The sequence below is a fragment of the Ambystoma mexicanum genome, chromosome 1q, assembly GCF_040938575.1.
Source record: "Ambystoma mexicanum isolate Mex_15411 chromosome 1q, UKY_AmexF1_1, whole genome shotgun sequence".
Classification (NCBI taxonomy): domain Eukaryota; kingdom Metazoa; phylum Chordata; class Amphibia; order Caudata; family Ambystomatidae; genus Ambystoma; species Ambystoma mexicanum.
The window spans coordinates 1163360927-1163380706 of NC_090922.1; the positions used below are offsets into that span (position 1 = coordinate 1163360927).

General features: G+C 46.2%; 1 protein-coding gene across 2 annotated transcripts in view; it reads right to left on the reverse strand.

The window, feature by feature from the left end:
• The window catches only part of TNNI3K (TNNI3 interacting kinase), a 3214557-nt gene that overhangs the window by 2368442 nt on the left and 826335 nt on the right, over positions 1 to 19780 (reverse strand). For both annotated transcript variants that reach the window (XM_069641910.1, XM_069641909.1), the window contains exon 12: positions 3851 to 3937. In XM_069641910.1, the coding sequence (XP_069498011.1) occupies positions 3851 to 3937 (87 nt within the window). The remainder of the gene's footprint in view (positions 1 to 3850; positions 3938 to 19780) is intronic.

Below are 19780 nucleotides of genomic sequence, written 5' to 3' on the forward strand. Positions count from 1 at the left end.
CTACTGCCAATCTCGTAATGACCCCCAATGGGTGGGTAAACAGCCAAAAAACACCCACAGGTTGTGTCACTCCACACAAATCATTTCTCTCCTATCTTCATTTCCTATGACAATAGTTTCAGTTTATATGCAGTTCTTTCAGCACTACATAATGACCAAATCTGCATCACCTCTGCTTCATGTGGCTTCACCAGGCTCTTGCCTTTGTCACTTCACACTTCTTCAAGGACCGCCCTTAAGAGGCTGTCATTTCTTTGTTGATACGTTATGCAGGGCTTTCTTGTTGGATACCTTGTTTCAAGGATCCTTTGTGGGATAGATACCATTATTAGCGTTGTGCATGTCACAATTTCCGGCTTCCAACATATAGGAAGAATGGGGGCGGGACTTCCGGTAGAGGCATTTGGCTCCTCCTCTACAACTATGAGGGTCATTACAAGGTGGGCGGTAAGGGATTCCGGGCACCTGTGAGGAGACCGGTGCCAGTAATCCCTTACCGCCCTATTCCAAGGTCCCTTGGCGGGGACAGTAAGGAACGTGTGGTCTGACCACACGTCCCTTACGGGTCCCGCTAAGGGACCAGGGCGCTAATAACGGGCTTGCAAGTCGCGAGCCCGTTATTAGCGCCTTCCCCATTCCCATTGAGCCCTATGGGGGCTCAAATGGGATTGGGGAATGCTCTGTTCAATGGGGACTTACCGGTCCCGCCAGGGTCGGACTACACCGGTAAGTCCCCATTGAATGAGACCGGACACGGGCACGGTATGGGAGGCAGCCATGGAGCTAATAGCTCCATGGCTACCACCCATCACGTAATGAGGCCCTATGTCATGGTATACTTGCAATGTATGGAATATGCTGCATTTGCATTGTTATTAATTGCTCGAGGACTTTTGCTAGGAGGGAAATATTTGAAAGATTTGAAAAACGTTTGTTGGAGGACTGAATGTTCCATTATTCAAATCTGGTATGGGGCACATTATATGTTTGACTTTCTCTTTGTAGTCTTTCTATCCTTTACTCTGGTGAGTCCTCATCCCACGGCTAATCCGAGGCACAAATACCGTATGTGCCTTTTGGGAGACCCTACATTGATCACTTTCAGCATAAAACATATGTGTTGTTTCGCTCTATGAATGTCCTCACACTGCTGGCTGTGTGGAGCTGAATCACTCTCCACAAGCACAGCACTGGGGACAACGGTGTTAGATGCCAGTACCAAGCAGATGCCCCAGGTGGCATCCCGACTCAACCAAAATCATAACATTCACACAAAATTATTATCTCGAAGAGAATGATTGCATTTTTACATGTAACATTATAATTCGTTTTACATGTTAATGGAATAACATATATTCCACACAAATGTTTTTTCTTTAAATTTCTTTAAAGAAAATCATACACACTGACCTACCGAATGCATCAATATTCTGCTCAGAGGACAAATGAACACAGTGCCCCAGGCAGGGGAGACTAACTGCCCATGAACACCCTGAATTACCACGTGATAACAGATTAAAACGATACACATTTTAATTCACGACAAAAGTGTTCAAACACTCCTCCCAACAACGAGGGAAAGTAACATGGACATGTCAGGACACTAAACTGTATGTAATCTATCAGAACTAAGACTGGGGCACTCTGACTGTGCACCTCATTACAGTCAACCAGTGGTCGAAGTGTACGAAAAGAAGTAGAGGAAGTATGTTCCCTACTGGCCTGCACCGCTCCCCTCAAACCCGCTCGCTGCGCACCCTCCCACGCACAATACAAACCCCAAAACACAGGCGCCTGCTGTTTAGGGGAACGTTCAGTGCAGTGCACTGAAAGTGCAAGTTTCAACTTCTTCCATTCCGGAACGGTTTCTTCGTAAAATAAAAGTATAGGAACAGTAAAACTTAATTAAAAGAAGTAGAGGAGCACAACTCCCAACCGTTTCCACCCACTTCGGCCACTGCAGTCAGCAAATGAGAAGGATGCAGTAAAACATGACTATGTTGTGCTACTTTTTACATACCTATTTTATTCTTAGACATTGGAATATTTGCCCGGTTCAAAGTGAATTTGCACTGCTGAAAAGTGACTTTGCACTGCCGACACAAACCCAGATTCATGGAACTGTGCAAAGTGTATTTGTGCCATGCAAAGACTGGGCAAAGTCATTTTGTACTGCAAAAATGACTATGGGTTGACTTTGCCCGGACTTTGCATGGCAAAATACACTTTGCACAGTTCCACGAATCAGGGTTTTGTGTCCGCAGTGCAAAGTCCCTTTTCAGCAGTGTAACTTCACTTTGAACCTGGCAAATATTCCATGAATCGGGCCAATATGTCTCACTAATACCCAAAACTGGTTGCTGGGCCCCAGCTTAAATCACAATGTATTGGATTAAGAACTAAAATATTACGGTTTGTCAAAGTACACCTGAGTCGACAGGACCAGATCACTGTGTGAACCATAATTTCAACTCAATTCTTACTTCCCCAGATGAAAGCTATAAACCACGTGTAAAAAACCTACCTCTTCTAAAAAAAATGGTACCATTCCTGAATTGCAAGTTCCAGACAGAGTTGGTTAGAGCCTTGGCCCTCACTCACCTAGGCTACTGCAGAAGAGCATATGCAGGTCCTCATAACACATGAATAAAGCACCTTCAGGAACAGAGACAGCGGCACAGATGAAATGGACCAGAGCTAGTGTGGATATGGCCACACCGTCTTTGCACCAAAAACAGTGCTTTGCCTCCCACTGGAGATGACTTTGCTCAGCAAGCTAATTAGCTTTCAGGGATCAACACATCTACAGTGAACCTAAAGTCTGCAGCAAAGGAAGTCTTTGAGAATCACACATGTAGACAGAACTTTGCTGCAGAGGAATGTTTGGTCTATGAGACCCAAACACATTAAACAATGAACCACTAGACCAAAGACAGCAGAAGGATCACCAGAGGGCCAGTACTGCTCTGAGGACTACTATCTTCAAATTAGCCTTCTGGGAACACGGGATCATCCTGAATGTTTGTTCCCGGACATGCTGTTATTTAATATAGACACCTGTAGGTATTGTGAAAACTGAGAAGCTTTGAAAGTTGCTTTTGTGCTCAGTATCGATCTCAGGAACCTCTACCTGACATGTACCATCCTGGGCACCGTCCTGCTATGATCCTTCTTAACATCTTGGTGCACTGAAGTAACCAACGCTTTTGACTTGGATGTCACTAACAAATTAATACAAAATATATGTGATGCGAATACCTGCATGTTTAATGGAAATACCTGTCATATGTTGTGTGTATCCAGACTTTGATGGCAATGCATGGCCTATATGAGTGCCTAGGCATTTGATGGTGATACCTGATATATAATACGAGCAACTGTGTAGTGTATGGTCATACCTGGCGTTTCATGTAATTACTTTGATGATAATGCCTTGTGATTAGCTGTGATTAGCTGCCAGATGATGTCAATACCTGACACTTGATAGGAAGACCAAGCATTGAACAGGTTTTCACGTAAATATATAGCGATACCTATGTCTGATGAGAGTTGCTAAGCATTCGATGGGAGTATCTGAATTAAGGTGTGAATGCCTGAGCATTTATTTTGGACATCTGGAATGTGACAGGGCTTTCTAGTCGCATTACATCACTGCATGGCATATACCGGGACAACCTGCAAATAAAATGACTAGGATTATGATGTGAGTACATGCATATGATGTCAATACGTGGCACAAGAAGGGACTACCTGAATATATGATGACAATACCTGGTAACACTAAAAAAAACAATCTTATATGTACACATTCCAAAACTGCTGACTTTACCAGCAATGTAAATATGCCTACCTCCTCCAGGTTGTGAGTACTCATTACATGGTGATTCATCCTGGGGTCTTTTGTAATGCTTCAAAAGAGTAACAATTCCATCATGACCTATAGGATGCAAAGGCAAGGGTAAACCAAAAGCAGTTCAGAGGAGAAGCTGTGCGTCACACAAGGCTCAATTACAGAATCTTTTCACTGGTGCAAGTTCAATTTGCAAACATATTCTTTGAAAGTATGTTCGCACGATGCCAACAATTTGCAATAAGATTAGTGCTATATCATTATCTAGCAACACTAGGTCAACCATTCCCCTGTTGAAAAAATGCATTAAAAAAGTCTGGACCTAGGAGCAGCTGAACAGCTGATTGCGGCCTCGCGTGAGACCGCTGCAGGAGCAGCTGGAACTGCTGCTCTGCACTGAAGGCCAGGGACTGAAGCCCAGGCATCCACCTCCCCATCGAAGCCCGACGTCCCCAGAGGCCAGGATTAACCCCCATCTTCAGACGCATGCACTCCGCCATTAACCACGAGGATGGTAATGGCCGCCGCACGCAATTGCGAGTTTGTTGCTGTATGTTGCTAAGCAACCATATGGCTGCTTTAACAGGACGCCAGGGTGACCAGAAGGCGATAGCCTCGCCCACAACGATGAAGGCCCACTAGACCAAGGGCAACATCTGTCTGGTCCTGTCCGGGCCTTACCGCGGCCATAACGTCTACATCCCGACCCAGTAGCATGGTCAAAATCCTGAAAACAGGCTTGGAATCAGCATAGCTGCCCATAAGAGAGGCCGAGAGGAGTTACCCTTGATGGATCACTCTGAAGTGTTCAGAGGTAAGAACCCCCCACCGCCCGCAGCACGACGACCCCTCATGCCTCGCGTCATACCCCAGGCAACCACACGGCACCCCAAACCCTCAGCCAGAGCAAAACGCCTTAGAACGCGGTCCTGCACGCAGCACGGCCACTCTGAACCCCCCTCCATCCCCTTTAGAAACGTCCGCCTGTGCTCACGCACTAAGCGCCATCAGCACCCACTACAGCGTGTGATGGCCAGCAACATCACCGCACAACCAGAATCCCACTACCAGGTGAAACTGACCCCTGACAAACACTCTATGAACTTTGAAAACACTGCTGCCCGAGTCTTTACCTCTCACAGCAATAAATGGTCCAAATGTTCTCCTGCACTGCCTGCCATGCCTTTTGTACCTAATATGCCCAAATGTACTCCTGCACTGCCTGCTCTGCCTATTGCACCTAATATGCCCAAATGTACTCCTGCACTGCCTGCTCTGCCTATTGCACCTAATATGCTCAAATGTACTCCTGCATAGCCTGCCATGCCTTTTTTACATATATGCCCAAATGTACTCCTACATTGCCTGCCATGACTATTGTACCTAATATGCTCAATTGTACTCCTGCACTGCCTGCTCTGTCTATTGTACCTAAATGCCCAAATGCACTCCTGCACAGTCTGTAATGCCCACAGCAGCCAAAATGAATATCCCTAGGCCCAGCCCCTCTCTTAAGGCCACACCAGCTGCTCCCCTCAGTTGGGCTCTCATCAATGCCTGTTCCCTCCCGGCACATGCACTTGATGTTCATGACCACATCCTCAGCGCTGACATTGACCTTCTGGTGATCACTGAAACGTGGCTCTCTGACTCATCTGGCCCAGCCCTCAGCCTCGCCGTCCCACCAGGATACAGTATCTTTAGACAGGACCACCTATCCCATAAAGGCGGAGGCGTAGCCTTGAGTGCCAAAAATCATATTGCCATTAGACAGATTAAAGGTGTTCTCGGCCCTACCTGCGACTACCTCCACCTCAAAGTAAGGGTCTCCGCCAACTGTACCATTACGCTGCATATCATCTATAGACCACCAGGTCCAGTGCTAGACTTTAAAGAAACATTAATACATGCCCTCTTAGACAATCTGAAGAAAACCTCTCAATCCATTCTCCTAGGAGACCTGAACCTGGGACTCAACGACCCCAACGATACACATGCAGCCTCCCTCAGCAAAGCATTATCTACACTAGGCTTCACCCAGGCCATTGAAGTACCTACCCATAGCAAAGGCCGCATCCTAGATTGGGTACCCCACCATAACGGCTCAATCAATATCACTGATGTCTCTCCTATCCCTTAGTCAGACCACTACTCCATTCTGATTGAAATCAAGGTCTCGAGAGACCAACTCAAACAGACCCCCCTGCCTGCAGCTATGGCCAGAAGTACCCAGCAACTAACTAAAGACAGGCTCACGCCTTACCTATTAGTGCTGGGCCTCCAGGCCCCCAGCTCTAATGACCCTGAAACTCTTGATGATGCGTTTACTACAATCATCTCTCAGGCAGTGGACACTATTGCACCTCTTGCCCTGAAAAAGGCCAAACGAACTAAGCACTCCAACGCCTGGTACTCCAAAGATCTTTACGACCTTAGAGCTAAGAAAAGGGCAGCGCTCTCTCCCACCGGAAAGCAAACCCCAATTACATCGAATCCATTTCTAAAGAATACAAAACGTCAATCCTTACAGCAAAAGCCTCTTTGTTCAACTCAAGAATAGCTAATGCGAAATCTGATACGAAGGAAATCTTTGCCATCTTTAGAGAACTGGAGACTCCCACTATCCCACCACCAACACTCCACAAGGATGCAAAGTGGTGCAACCAAATCCAAACAACCATGCTGGACAAACTCACCTTGCTCCAGAACAAAATATTAGCCCATCAACAAGCCCTTAGTCACCAGATAACCCTGGCACAGACTATGACCAGCAATAACGCCCCATCCTTCGAGTTTAAGGATATGAGCGAACAAGAGGTTATCGCTCTCCTAAATTCAATCAAACCATCCGCCTGCAAGAGGGATGCTTGCCCAGCTCAACTTATTAAAGCTTGCGCCGGCCCCCTTGCCCCCTTTCTCACTGCATTCATCAATGCATCATTCCAAACAGGCCACGTCCCCACCAGTCTCAAAGAAGCATGGGTATGCCCTCTTCTTAAAAAAACAACCCTAGACCCAAATGCCCCAGGGAATTATAAACCTATCACGACAGTCCCCTTCCTCTTAAAAATTCTGGACAAAGCAGCTTAACTGCAAATCCAGAAGTTTCTCGAAACCAACAAGGTTCTTGGTCTAAAACAAACAGGATTACGCCCAGGGCACGGAACTGAAACTGCTCTCATAGACCTAAAAAATCAAATGGATGACTTCAGAGATGCGGGCAAACCTGCGCTCCTCCTGCTCCTTGACCTATCAGCGGCTTTTGACCTGGTTGATCACAATACTCTCTGTCACCACCTCACCACTGCCGCCAACTTTTCCCCTTCAGCCATAGCTTGGATCACCTCATTTCTTCAGGAAAGGGTTATGAAAGTCTTCTCCAACTCAGCCTGTGCCTTCCCAAGCCTCATCAAATGTGGAGTCCTTCAAGGATCCTGTGTTTCCCCCACTCTATATAACCTTTTCACCAGGCCACTGTTCCAGATCCTGGACGCCTTGGGCATCATGTATACCAACTATGCTGATGACAGTCCACATTCCCCTCAAAGGTGATTACGAAGCTGATAAAGCCACTCTCGAGTCAACCTACTCCACAATTCAAACGTGGATGGCAGAAAATTGGTTATGCCTCAATGGGGATAAAACCGAGCTTCTGAGAATCAGTTTACCAGTCACACTTAAGAAGCTGGATAAACAGTACAGCTCCTTTACCATTGACCACTTGTCAATCCCAGTACTGCAAACTGTAAAAACCCTAGGAGTCTACCTCGACTCTGACCTCTCCATGAACAGACAAGTGAATGCAATTTCCTCGACCTCTGCATATCACTCCAAACTCATCAATGCCATTAGACCATATCTCTCGAAGCCCAACTGTCTTACCATTGCAAGAGCAATAATCAGATCAATATTAGACTACTGTAATGCCCTCTTCCTAGGAACCGCCAATACAAACCTCTCCAAACTACAGACAGTCCAGAATAACGCCCTTAGGGCAGCCACTGGCATCTCCAAAAGGGAACACATTTCAGACACAAGAAAACAAGCCCATTGGCTCTCCATCAAGGAGAGGATAGCCTTCAAAGCCCTGGCCATAACACACAAATGCTTCCACAACTAGGCACCCCAATACCTGGTGCAAAGGGTTATTAAGCAAGAACCTACGAGACCCACCAGATCAGCCTATGCAAACAGGATATCTGTTCCTAAAACAAAGAGAGCGCGAGCAGGGGATCCAGCTTTCCAGTTCTGGCAGCAACACACTGGAATGCCCTCCCTCCACACGCTAGGAATACTGTATCTCACATGGCATTCAGGAAACTAATCAAAACCCTGCTGTTCACCTAAGCTCTCCTTAGATCACCTGACTGCTGCACTCCACTACCACAAGCTAGTGCACTCTCCTCTACCAATTTCTCCTCTTGTTACTAATGCAACACTGTTTACTAAGCTCAATGTAACCAAGAGCTTCTGTATTAAGCTCAATGTAACCAAGAGCCTACTGTCTCTGCATAACCAAGCCAAATATGTGCATATAAGACAATCTCTGCAACAGCGCCTCGATGCCTGTGGGCTGCTCGTGCGCTTTACAAATGCAAATAAATAAATAAGATATTACACTGTGCGGATTGATTTGCTAGTGGTATACATGTACAATTCCACTTACAACCGGTACAAACTGTGTGTAATACAGGCCCATTTCTATGCCACTGTCTTCTTAATACAGCCATACTTGATATTAACATTTAGTCCTGAAAATAGTTTTCTGGTCTGGTGACAAATGCAATGATGTCTCATTTTTAACTAAAAGAGGGTACCAATCGATGCATGCGTTTTACGTGCATTATGTTATGCAATCTTGCGTTCGAATAGCGCCTCCTGCCAAAGGTTATGGCATTGAAGTGCTTTAGCGGTCAGTGAGGCAAAGGAGGAATATCAAAGAACATGCATGGTTGTAGGGAGGAGCAAAGTCGGGTAGAGAGTTGCGATGAGGGCGGAAGGTAGAACAGATGCCCTGGAAGGCATGAGAAAGAAAACGTGGAAGGCCTCTCTGTACAATTGTACCGCATTTATCGCAGAACTAAACTGTATTCTATGGGGCGCAGCATCGAATGGAGAGATAGCTGGAAAGAGGTGTTGACTGCGCAATGGGGTATGTCTGGAATGTTCTCACCCCATTGAGCTTGTATTATGTGTTATGTTATTCAATATTTATAGTGCGCCCATCACCATCATAGTGGTCTTACCGCAGCTTGCCTCGTTCGAATGGTGACATATTGTGCCCTGCCAGATCGTCGCCAGAATATAAGTGTTTCTGGATTGGATTTATTGCAGATATATGTACTAATCATGCACATTTCTTATGTTCACAGTCATTTTCAATTCACCACTGAATCTGGTTGTGCTTCTGTATACAATAATGCAACAATATAACCTTTTAACATATTATGTTGCTGTTGGTTGCAAGATAAAATGACAATTTCCATGATTTCTTTTAAGAATACCTATCATAAAGTGAACCGAGAGTATGTGGTGCAGAGAGCAGGCAACAAACCGTCCTTCCAAAATATCGCTTTGTATTATTTTTCTAATACAATTTTGGCTCCTGGCTAACACAGTATCCACAAGAGTTTTAATTAGAACCCGTTCTAATGGCATTGCCAGCATTTAAAAAGTAACTACGCTAGTTAAGTTACATTCTGATCACATATGCACCCCTGACAGCAATAGTGTCATAGCTCCACACTAAACATGCACCCCTAGATGTGAAGTGTTCACAGACTTGATGACTTAAGTATGGTGGGTCTCCTGCACAATATATGTGGTACCTTGAGATGTACAGGGTATGGTTATGAGCAATGATGCGCTGATACTGGTACTATGACTATGACAGGTACAGGCAGTTTTAGCATGTAAGGATGTAGATCATTTTATGGGGCAAATGGTTTGAGGTATGCAGAGGAGGTGTCCTGTACTTGCAGTTTTAGTATCGGGGCTTCCCTGCAGGGCATGTGTGCATGGTCTGGGTGGAATGCATTAATACAGTAATACAGTTTGGCTTACGCAAGCACTAAGTGAAGGGAACGGAGCGGAGCGCAGATCTGTCCAGTGCACATTGGCGGGATAGCATGCATGTTGTCGCGGTCCCGTGGGTACTGTAGGAAACGTTGTACATTCACGCACGAAATAGTGTGTGGCACTATGAAGGTAGATTTTATCAGAAGACATGGCCTTTAAACACTGAAATTATTCAGATGTATGGAAATGAAATTGTGAGGAATTGTCTTCTGCCCTGCAGAAGAACAAGGATGAGCAGAAGTTAAAGTGCCGATTCTACCCTCACGATTCTACAAACATATTAGGAGAGTGCAAAAGGCAGCACCAGCGGGTCCTGGTGGTTCAAATGTGTTAAACGATCCTTGAAAACAGATTAAAGCAAATCAATGGCAAAAATACTAGGACCCCGGCTGTCTTGGGTGCTGTAAGTAACAAGCGGCGTGTTCTCCCAAAGACAGGGGATGCTGACACACAACTGCAGGGCTCCTCCAACACAGTGAGTCTTTCCACTGTGGCTGGCTTATAGCCAGGTCTGGCTCCAACAGTCAGTCACTTCTCAGGTTGCTGTGAGTCCCACTCCAGGGACTCAGGGACGAAATGGGTCTGTGTTTTCTGGCTTCCAAACACGGTTAAGGCTGGCACACAACTGCAGGGGTCCTTCAACACAGCGAGGTCGTGGGCACCACGGTGGCTAGCAAAGAGGCAGATCTTGCTCCAGAAGCTTGTTCACCCCGAAGGGTCCCTGGGAGGTTTAGGGGACAGAGCTTGTCTCTTGGAACAACTGACTCCACCTCATAATGCGAGGGCTCTGGAAAGCCCATCACAGTTCGCTACATCTTAAAGTGCCTTGTGCACAAACACTTCAGTTGTTCATTGTTGTGTACATGAGCAGAGTAAACACTGAATCTCTTTCCCTTTAACACATTGGGATGTGCATCTGAGCTATTGTCTAGGTTAAGGTTTCGACAATTCGAAAATCTGACAAGCTTGGCAAATATATATGCTGCTAGTAAGCCTGGGTGACCATGTTCAGGAATTTGCTGAATAACCCATATTTTGAGTGTTTTGGTGTCCTGCGAAATCTGAGAACTTTCTCAGAGGGGAATCCAGGGAGGTTTGAGGTCTTCTAGGGGTACCAAGTTGCCAATATCCCCCACAGGGCCATATAACATGCCCTCCTGCCCACCTGGGGCCTGACAGCCCTCTCAGGGCAGTGGTGCATACTAAACATATGTTGTACTTAGAGCGCTGTGGCGCTGGAGTGTTTTTAGTGGGAAGCAATGGGGATCTATGACTTTGTGATCAGCATAGAAGTGTTTTCGGGTGGTGCCGGGGTATGTGTGTACCCTAAGACTTGGCCCTTAACATGTATGTGTCACTGTACATATGGATCGGGGACCAGTGAAAGTCAATGGGTGCCGTGAAGGAATATTTGTCCGGTGTTACCTCCCAGTGCATAACAACATGAACAGTTTTCTCACTTAGAAATTAACTGCTCGGTGCCTTATACCTGGACGCGGGCAATGCATTTGCATGAATGGTTTTAAGAGCCATCTGCAGAAGTCAAGCAAGTCACAGAATAATACGATGAAAGGTTCTAAATCATCAACACCCCATTTACATATGAACATAAACTGGTGGACACTATGGGGAAATGTCATAGATCCTTGCTGTTATCTATGTTACGCCTATTCAAATTTGGTTCATAGAAGAGCAGGGCAGGAGTTAGCGGTATCAACATATTCATTAATATTACCTCCTGTCCCCTTCTCTGTTGAACACACTAGTGATCTGGGAGTGAGGGGGCTCCCAGGAAAGTTTGGTAGAACATATGTGAACAATATTATTATATTCTAATATATCAGCAGGCATTTGTCTTCTACAAATGGCTATTGTAAGAGGGGATCAGGAGCAATGTTGCCTGGTGAACCTTCAGGCAGGCAAGCAAAGCAGGATCTCAAATTTAAAGTACATGTGTTCAATCACTCCTGTAGGCATATGAGCCATGTGAGGCAGAGTGGGTTGCTCTGGACTTAAATTATGCCTAGCTACCTGAACTGACAAATGGCAAACCTAGATGGGTAGAGGAATTTACACTATCAATATTCTGCCCTTTAAGGTGCCAAGTGGCCTCCAATTGTAGTAAACCAAACAGGACAATCATTATTGTGTGTAGTGTTTTGAACTTGGATCATGCCATTTCTGTAAATGTCCATTAGCCTGAACGGCAGCCCACAAGGGTGAAAAAAAGGAGCATAGAGTCATGGGCATATACTATGGCATTAAACACTCTTCCTCCAGCCTTAAGGGGATCTCAAACTGAAAAATAGCTTTCAAGGTCTGACAAATAGCTTAAGGGGAGGGGAAGCCCTATTGGACTCCATTATTTGTACCAATATCCCATTTGAGTTTACCACCGTAACTGTCCAAACTACCTGGGTCAGAGTCAAGAGTCACATCTATGTCCACAACGATGTTTTGCCAATGGTGATAAAGGCCAGAGAGCAGTCAAGGAAGGACACAAAGAGGTTTAATGTTCTGAAACCATGACACTTTTAAATCTTAGATGTTACCGACCATTTTGAATATGTCTTGCTTGGCATGTCCATCAAGGTTATATTTTTGTTATGTTGGTGACAATCTGCATTGCAGCTTTGCCTCTTTTTGAAAAGTGAGAATTCATCACTTAACCATGTCAAAAATAACGTTTGTGGCAGTAACAAACAGTACTATGAAATAAGTCCACCCCTGCTGTTCTCCATTTCCATTATTAGAACTGGTAAAAGCAGAGCCTAATGAAATAGAGGCCTTTAAGGCAACTGAATATACAACGTGTGAGGAATTTGGAGTTGAGTGATGGTGTGTGTGGGTGTGTGCATGTGTGTATTTGTGTGTGTGTGTGTGTGTGTGTGTGTGCGTGCGTGCGCGTGCGTGCGTGCGTGTGTGTGTGCGTGTGTGTGTGTGTGTGTGTGCGTGCGCACATTTGAAGTCAGGGATATCCCTTAAAAAGAAAGGGAGGGAGTTCCAGAGCTTGGGGCTGGCAATGGAGAAAGCGCAACATCTGCAGCGAGGCAGCTGATACCGAGGGACATTGCTTGTAAAAGGCCCAATGGGTCAAGCATACTGTTTTAAACTGTATTCTTTTCGAGACTGGGAGCCAATGGAGAGATGTTCGGGCTGATTAGCTGGGCTGGCCAAAGGGAATCCCTGTTGCCATGCAAACGGCACCATTCTGCAGGACTTGAAGCCTGCTGTGGTTGCAAGATGGCTGAACAAGTAGGGTTGCATTACAGTAATCTAAGCTGCTGTTGAGGGTAGCTTCAATGACAGGAGCATAATAGTTGGAAGGAATCAAACAAAGCACCTTACAACCTGTGCTGGAACCGAAGTAGGGCCCAAAGAAAGTGGCCAAACATCAGAGGACCACTATGACTCAGCAGAAGGGGATGGGCCCACTACCAGCACCTCTGTGCTGCTCTAAGTCGTTGCTTCGGAAGATGAACATATGTGGCTAGATGCAGGTTTATGCTTGGCTCTGTGAGGATGTGCAGGATATACATTTCAAATCAATCAAATCAACCTCTGTTGTGTCACCATTCAGCCTAAGCCAATTTATACTCATCCACTCTCCAATGGCTTTAAGGCAGCACCTGAGCCGGGCAGTACCATACCGTTCCAGGTGAAGTCTAAAAAGGAGCTGAGTGTCGTCAGCATAGGTGTAAAAATGGAAGCCATGGGAGTGAATGAGCTTGGCCAGAGGTTGAATGTAAATATTAAAAAGGGATGCAGATCGCTGGGAAACTCTGCAACAAAAAAATAGGAGAGGATCTAAAAGAACCAAGAGAAAATGAATGAGAGCGAGAAGAGAGAAAGGCAGCAAACCAAAACAACCCCAGCAATACCAGACTCCCACATCCTGAACAGGAGGGTGGCATGGTTGCTGGTATCAAATTCAGCAAAGAGATCTAGCATAATAAGACGAGCCACCCCGTCCTGATCCCGAATCATGGTTAGGTTCTTCATTACTGATACTAAGACACACTTGGTTCCCATAAGAGAGCGAACACCTAGCTGAAAGGGATCAAGGACATTTGCTGATTCAAGGAAGTCCCCGCTGGTGGTGAGGAGAAAGAGAGAAGAGAAATGGCCATCAAGAAAGAGAGAAGAGAAATGGGGCAGAGGTTTTGAGGAATAGAAGTATCCAAATAGATTTTTTAAGAAGAGGGTCAATCAGTGCATGATTTAAAGAGTCAGGCATTTCAACCATCAACAAGGAATTATTTACTGCTTTAACCAAGGCCTGATCAAGTAGAGTCAGCATCTGCTCGACGAGGCAGTGTGGAATTGCGTCCAACGGGCAAGCAGATTTCGGACTCAGGACTACCCGAATAATAGTAGCGCAATCCGTGAGTTGGAAGGAATTAAGGGCCTGATTCATGGAAGTGTTTTATAATGGTGTAATCCCATAGGAAAACGTTCCATGAATCAGCGCCTAAATCCTAACGAATAAGGGTTAAATGATAACAGTGAAGGAAAAGGAAGGGGAGGAATAGCAGGATGACTTGAGCAGGTAACACCGGCTCTGATATTTTCAAACTTCACACAAAAAAGGTAGATACATTATCACAGAGGCACTGAGAGGCAGGAGTAGAAGGCAAAGGTATGGGAGCTGTCAGAACTCTAATAGTTTGAAATAAGTGTTTGGTAGCGTTTTCGGCCTCAGATAGTGACTTCTCAAAAAACAAGCACTGAGCAGCGCTGTGGCTCTGTGATATGCTGCATGTTTGTTTTTGAAAAAGGTCTTTGCTACATGTCATAATCCTGATGCCATTTACGCTCAGCTTGATGCAGCTGTAAGCGCATGGCTGAAAGTTCAGGTGTATTCCAAGGAGTGGAGGAACATGGCAATTTGTGAATATGTTTATTGGGTGCCAAGGTGTCTGTGGCATTAGAAAAGACAGTAACAAGGTCTTGCAGGGGGGAGGAAGAAGGACACTCAGAGAAAGAGGCAAACTTCACATTAATAGTCTGAGCTAAAACACGGGGATCAACCAGTTTCCAGCTCCTTAGATAGGCTTTATGTGCGAAAGAAGGAGCATGAAAAACAGGAGTCATTATTTTAAAGGGCATCAAATAATGATCTGTCCAAGTTTATGGGAGAATGGACTGTATTTAAACCAAGGGGAGTGATGCAAATATTAATGCAAGACATCTCCCTGCACCAACATGTTGTAGGCCCCACCCACAACAGGGATCACACGCTTGATTTAAAGAGGAACTATTAGCTCCAGTAGCGTCATCTGGAACCTCAATCAAGTGTTGAAGTCACCCACCACCATAAGGTTCTGATAGGATAGTGCAAAATCAGTAATACATGAGATAAAAGAGATTAAAACGCCCGAGTCCGGGAAGGGAGATGGTGATATATCACCAGAAGGTGAAGAGTAAAAGAAGGAGATACTAGAATACGAACAATCAAAAATTCAATTTATGTAATTGGTTAGTAAAGAGTAAAAATGGTACCCAAATCAACAATTGTTAATGGAGAGCAAAGTGAAACCCTTCCATAAAATAGTGAATATAAGGAAAAAGATAGTGAGAAGGGACATTAGTAAGGTTAAAACCTAATGCTGCTACCTTGCTATTGGGTGATTTCAATAGATGGTACAACGATGCTGAGGATAGAAACGTATCCCCATTGGTTCAAAAGCTTACTGCAAATAACATTTGAGTTCATAGAAAAGAACCCACACACAAGCACGGCAACACCCTTGATTGGGTGGTCAGTAAAAACCTTGACATAACCCCAATGATCATCAGAACGTGCATCTGGTCTGATCATTTCTTTGTATCATTTGAGTTCAACCTTGCCACAGTATCTAAGGATACGGCTAACCCCTTGAAGAAGGTGTGCAGTAGGAATTTCAACAAAATCAGTCAGGAAGACTTAGCCATGGGCCTAGCTAATGTTTTGAATACTATGAATAATTATTCACACCTAGCTTTCTGTAAAGCTATTAAAATTCTGCGGTTTGTATGAACGGGCCCCCCGACGCTCCGTAGTTTTCACTTGTGCTGTATGCTACTAATCTGCCTCCTGTAACCACCCTTATGTACGCTGCGTACCTTTCACTTGTGTTGTGTGCTAATGTATCCTGTAACCACCCCTATGTAACCATCTGCACTTACACTGTAAACTGCTCCGCTCACTGTAACCCTGAGCAAAGTATTGTCCATGTAACTAAGACACTTTCTTGCAACAACGCCTCAATGCCTATGGGCTGCTAGTGCGCTTTATAGATTAAAAAAATAAAAAATAAAGTAAATAAATACATCTGACCTTGATCCCCCTGAATTGTTAGTAGCAAGTTTCGACACTGAGTTATCTTCTAAACTTGACCAGGTAGCCACTAATATTATTAAGCTTATGAGAACTAAATCTATAAACCATAAATGGTTTGATGCTGCATTGAAAAGCAGTAAGAAAGAAAAACATAAAGCAGAAAGAGCTTTGGAAAAAACACCAACACTGTCGAATAAGGACACCTGGAAAGTTTTAGAGAAAAATACAGAGCAGAAATTATCCTGGCCAGGAGAAATTACTTTGATTCACAAATTGCTTATGCTAAACATGACTCTAAGAAACATTTTGAGATCCTTAGAGAACTTGAAAAACCAAAAGTTATGTAATGTGTTAGTCCCCCCTCTGACTCTGACTGCGTTGATATCCATAAGGCATTCACAGATAAAATATCTAAAGCAAACATTAAAATAACACAAAGTAAAGAACAGCTGACTGCCGATACTTCTGCAGAGGAGGAGACTCAGTGGGCTTCGACAGATCACCCTCGATTTTCATTTAGACCTACACATGTCAAAGAAGTGACTAAGGCCCTGAAATCCGTGAAACTTTCTACTTGTCCGGGTGAAACTCTTCTCAGTGAAATCATCTTGGAGCATTGTGAACTATTTACTCCTTTCCTCAAACGCCTAGAAAATGCCTCCTTCAGAGCAAATAGAGTACCCTGTGCCCTTAAAAGGATGGCAGTGACTCAGCTAACAAAAAAATCAGGCATGAACCCATAAGATTACTTTAATCTAAGACCCATTTAAAATGCCCCTTTCCTCCTGAAAGTTTGAAAGTTATTGATAAGTTTGCCATGGGCCAATTTCAAGAACACCTGATAAAAAACACAGGCTCTGCATTGGAGACAATCCGGGTTTAGAGCCCATCATGGCACTGAAAGTGCACTCTTGGACCTACAGACAGAGATGCTCCTTCTGATGGATAAGAGTAAAGCGGGGCTGCTGATATTATTAGACCTTAAGCAGCCTTCGACTTAGTGGACCACAAACAACTCGCGAAGAGGCTAAAGTCAGTTGGAGGATGTACAGAGGAAGCAACAGCTTGGTTTGCAGCCTTTCTTGATAAAAGAATCTCTAGAGTGGTCTGGGGTGACACTTGCTCCCCATATGAAGTTCTGACGTGTGGGGTCCCGCAGGGTTCCTGTTTGTCGGCATCCCTTTTTAATGTCTATTGTCAACCTCTATGTGCTCTACTTGAAAGACTTGGTGTCTGCTTCTCTAACTATGCTGATGATACTTAACTGGTTGTAGATTTAAGCGGCACCTATGAAAATGACATTAAGAAACAAACACAGACTGGCCACCAGGGGGCGCACGGATGACAAGCTCCTCCGCGTGAGCTCCGTGCTGAGGTCTTCCAAAGTGGCATGAGCCCCCTCTACGGGACCCCCGAAGCAAGAGACCGACTGGATTTGATGTAACAAGGTCCCCCCCACACCTTGAGTCCAAACCCGGCAAAAAACGGTGGAGGCTTCGCTAAGTTTCGGACTCATTACGAGAACCTATGTAGCCGAAATCAAGCGGGCCCCGGAGCCGCGGCCTCCCACCGTGTGATGGTGATCCTCTCCGCGGCGTCCTCGGCCCGCGTCAACACACCAGCTGCCCCGGCGGACCAAACCCTCTGCCTTGTCACTGTTCCGCAACGGGTGCTCTTTCCTTGGAAAACCGGCGCACGGCCCATGATATGCGGGGACCCAGACTTCACCAGTGCTTGCAGGTGCTCGTAGCGCACTAAGGAAGCCGCGAATCTGACTTCACGAGCTCTCGCACCCGCCAGCCATACCGACTCCAGGGCGCCTTTCTCTCCTGCCTCTCCGGCCCCTCTCAGCGGCCCCTCAGCCCCTCCCGCACAGGACGCGGCCCGGGCCCTTGGTACGCTCCCCCAATGTAAGGAGACACAAACCTAGGTGCGAGATGGAGCGCAGCCACCTGCTGGTCCACTGAAAAGCTGGCCTGCCCACACCGTGAGGTGCAACACCTCATTCCGTTGTGGAGGCTGGCCCCAGCTAGCAGTTTTCCAAGTGTACATTTCCTGCTCCCAATCTGGCTCCCGGAGACAGAAGGGGGGGGGGCCGAATTGCTGGGCACCTGCTCCCTGTTTGCCCCCGGCGACTAGACATCAGTGGTGACACACAAAGTGCCTCAGGGCCATGGTGACATGCGCGTCCCCGCCAGGCAGAATCTAATAGGGCAGAGATTGGGACTAGAAGATCTTGAACCGATTCCTGATGGGCGCCATTGGAGTGTGGTAAGCCCACCCCATAAGGAACAGACCGCTCATCCGTTGGAAGGGCTCCATCCACACTGAGAGCTGGGCCCCTGTGCGCTGCAGGGCGTGTGCCCTTTTCAGACCCAACACCCCTCAAACGCCCTCCTACACTGGACCCTGACATTGCAAGGTGGGTCCCCTCTGACAAGCCAAGGTGCAGCACAAATCCCGCCCAACACACCTGGTTCTTCGGGCGAACAGCACCCCCAAACGAGGAGGGCGCGAAGTACCCACAGAGACTGCAGGTGGAGGCTCTACCACCAAGTCCTTGCTCCCTGGTTACGCCCTATGACCAGAAACCAGTGACAACATACAGAGTGCCTCTGGGCCACGGCGGCTTGTGTGCCCTCGCCGGAGGGTACCTACAGAAGGAAACACGCGGCCACCAATTCCTGAGAACTGGGTCCATACGGCAGACTGTGAACCGCGTTCAGATGGGCAGCCCGGGTGATTGTTGGACCCTTCCCACAAGAAACAGACTAAGTTCCTTCGAAAAAGGCTCGATCTGCATTGAGAGCTGGGCCCCGGTGCGCTGCAGGGCGTGTGCCCTTCTCAGAGCCGTCACTCTTGGGACTTCCCCCCCAAACTTGGGTGAAATATAAACCTTGTCCCCTCCAACATTCTGGGCTCCTCCGCGTGGTACCCTCCAACCAGTGAGCTATATCCGATCAGGTGGTCATGACACTACGTACCATCCTTATTGCTTGTCCTCTAATCATACCTCGAGAGGGGCCACTTGCCCAAACACCGCCAAGTCCAACGTATGAATGCCAAGGAGAGAGTGGCTGCTTACCAGTACGCACCACCGCAAGATAGCCATCACTCATACAGGGCCGCGACTATGTCGTCACCGAAACCCGATGCAGCCTCAACTAAAGAGGACGTCGCTAATATGCTCAACGAAATGAGGAGTATGAGAGCGGATATTGGTGGCAAAATTGACAAAATTACCCAGAGGATGGATAAAATGGAGGATAGGCTTGAAGAAGTCGAGCACAACCAGTCATCCCTGAACACCCTGGAGACCCAAATGGATGTGCGAATCGCAGAACTCGAAGCCAGAGAAGAAGAACTTTGTTTAAAGATCGATGACTTAGAAAACAGAGAGCAGCGCAATAATATACGCATTTTCGGAGTCCCAGAAAATGAAGGCGAGACTGAGTCAGATCTGAAGAGAACACTGCACAGCATGATGAAATCACTTTTCAATTATGACTCAGTTGACGAGCCCAAGATTG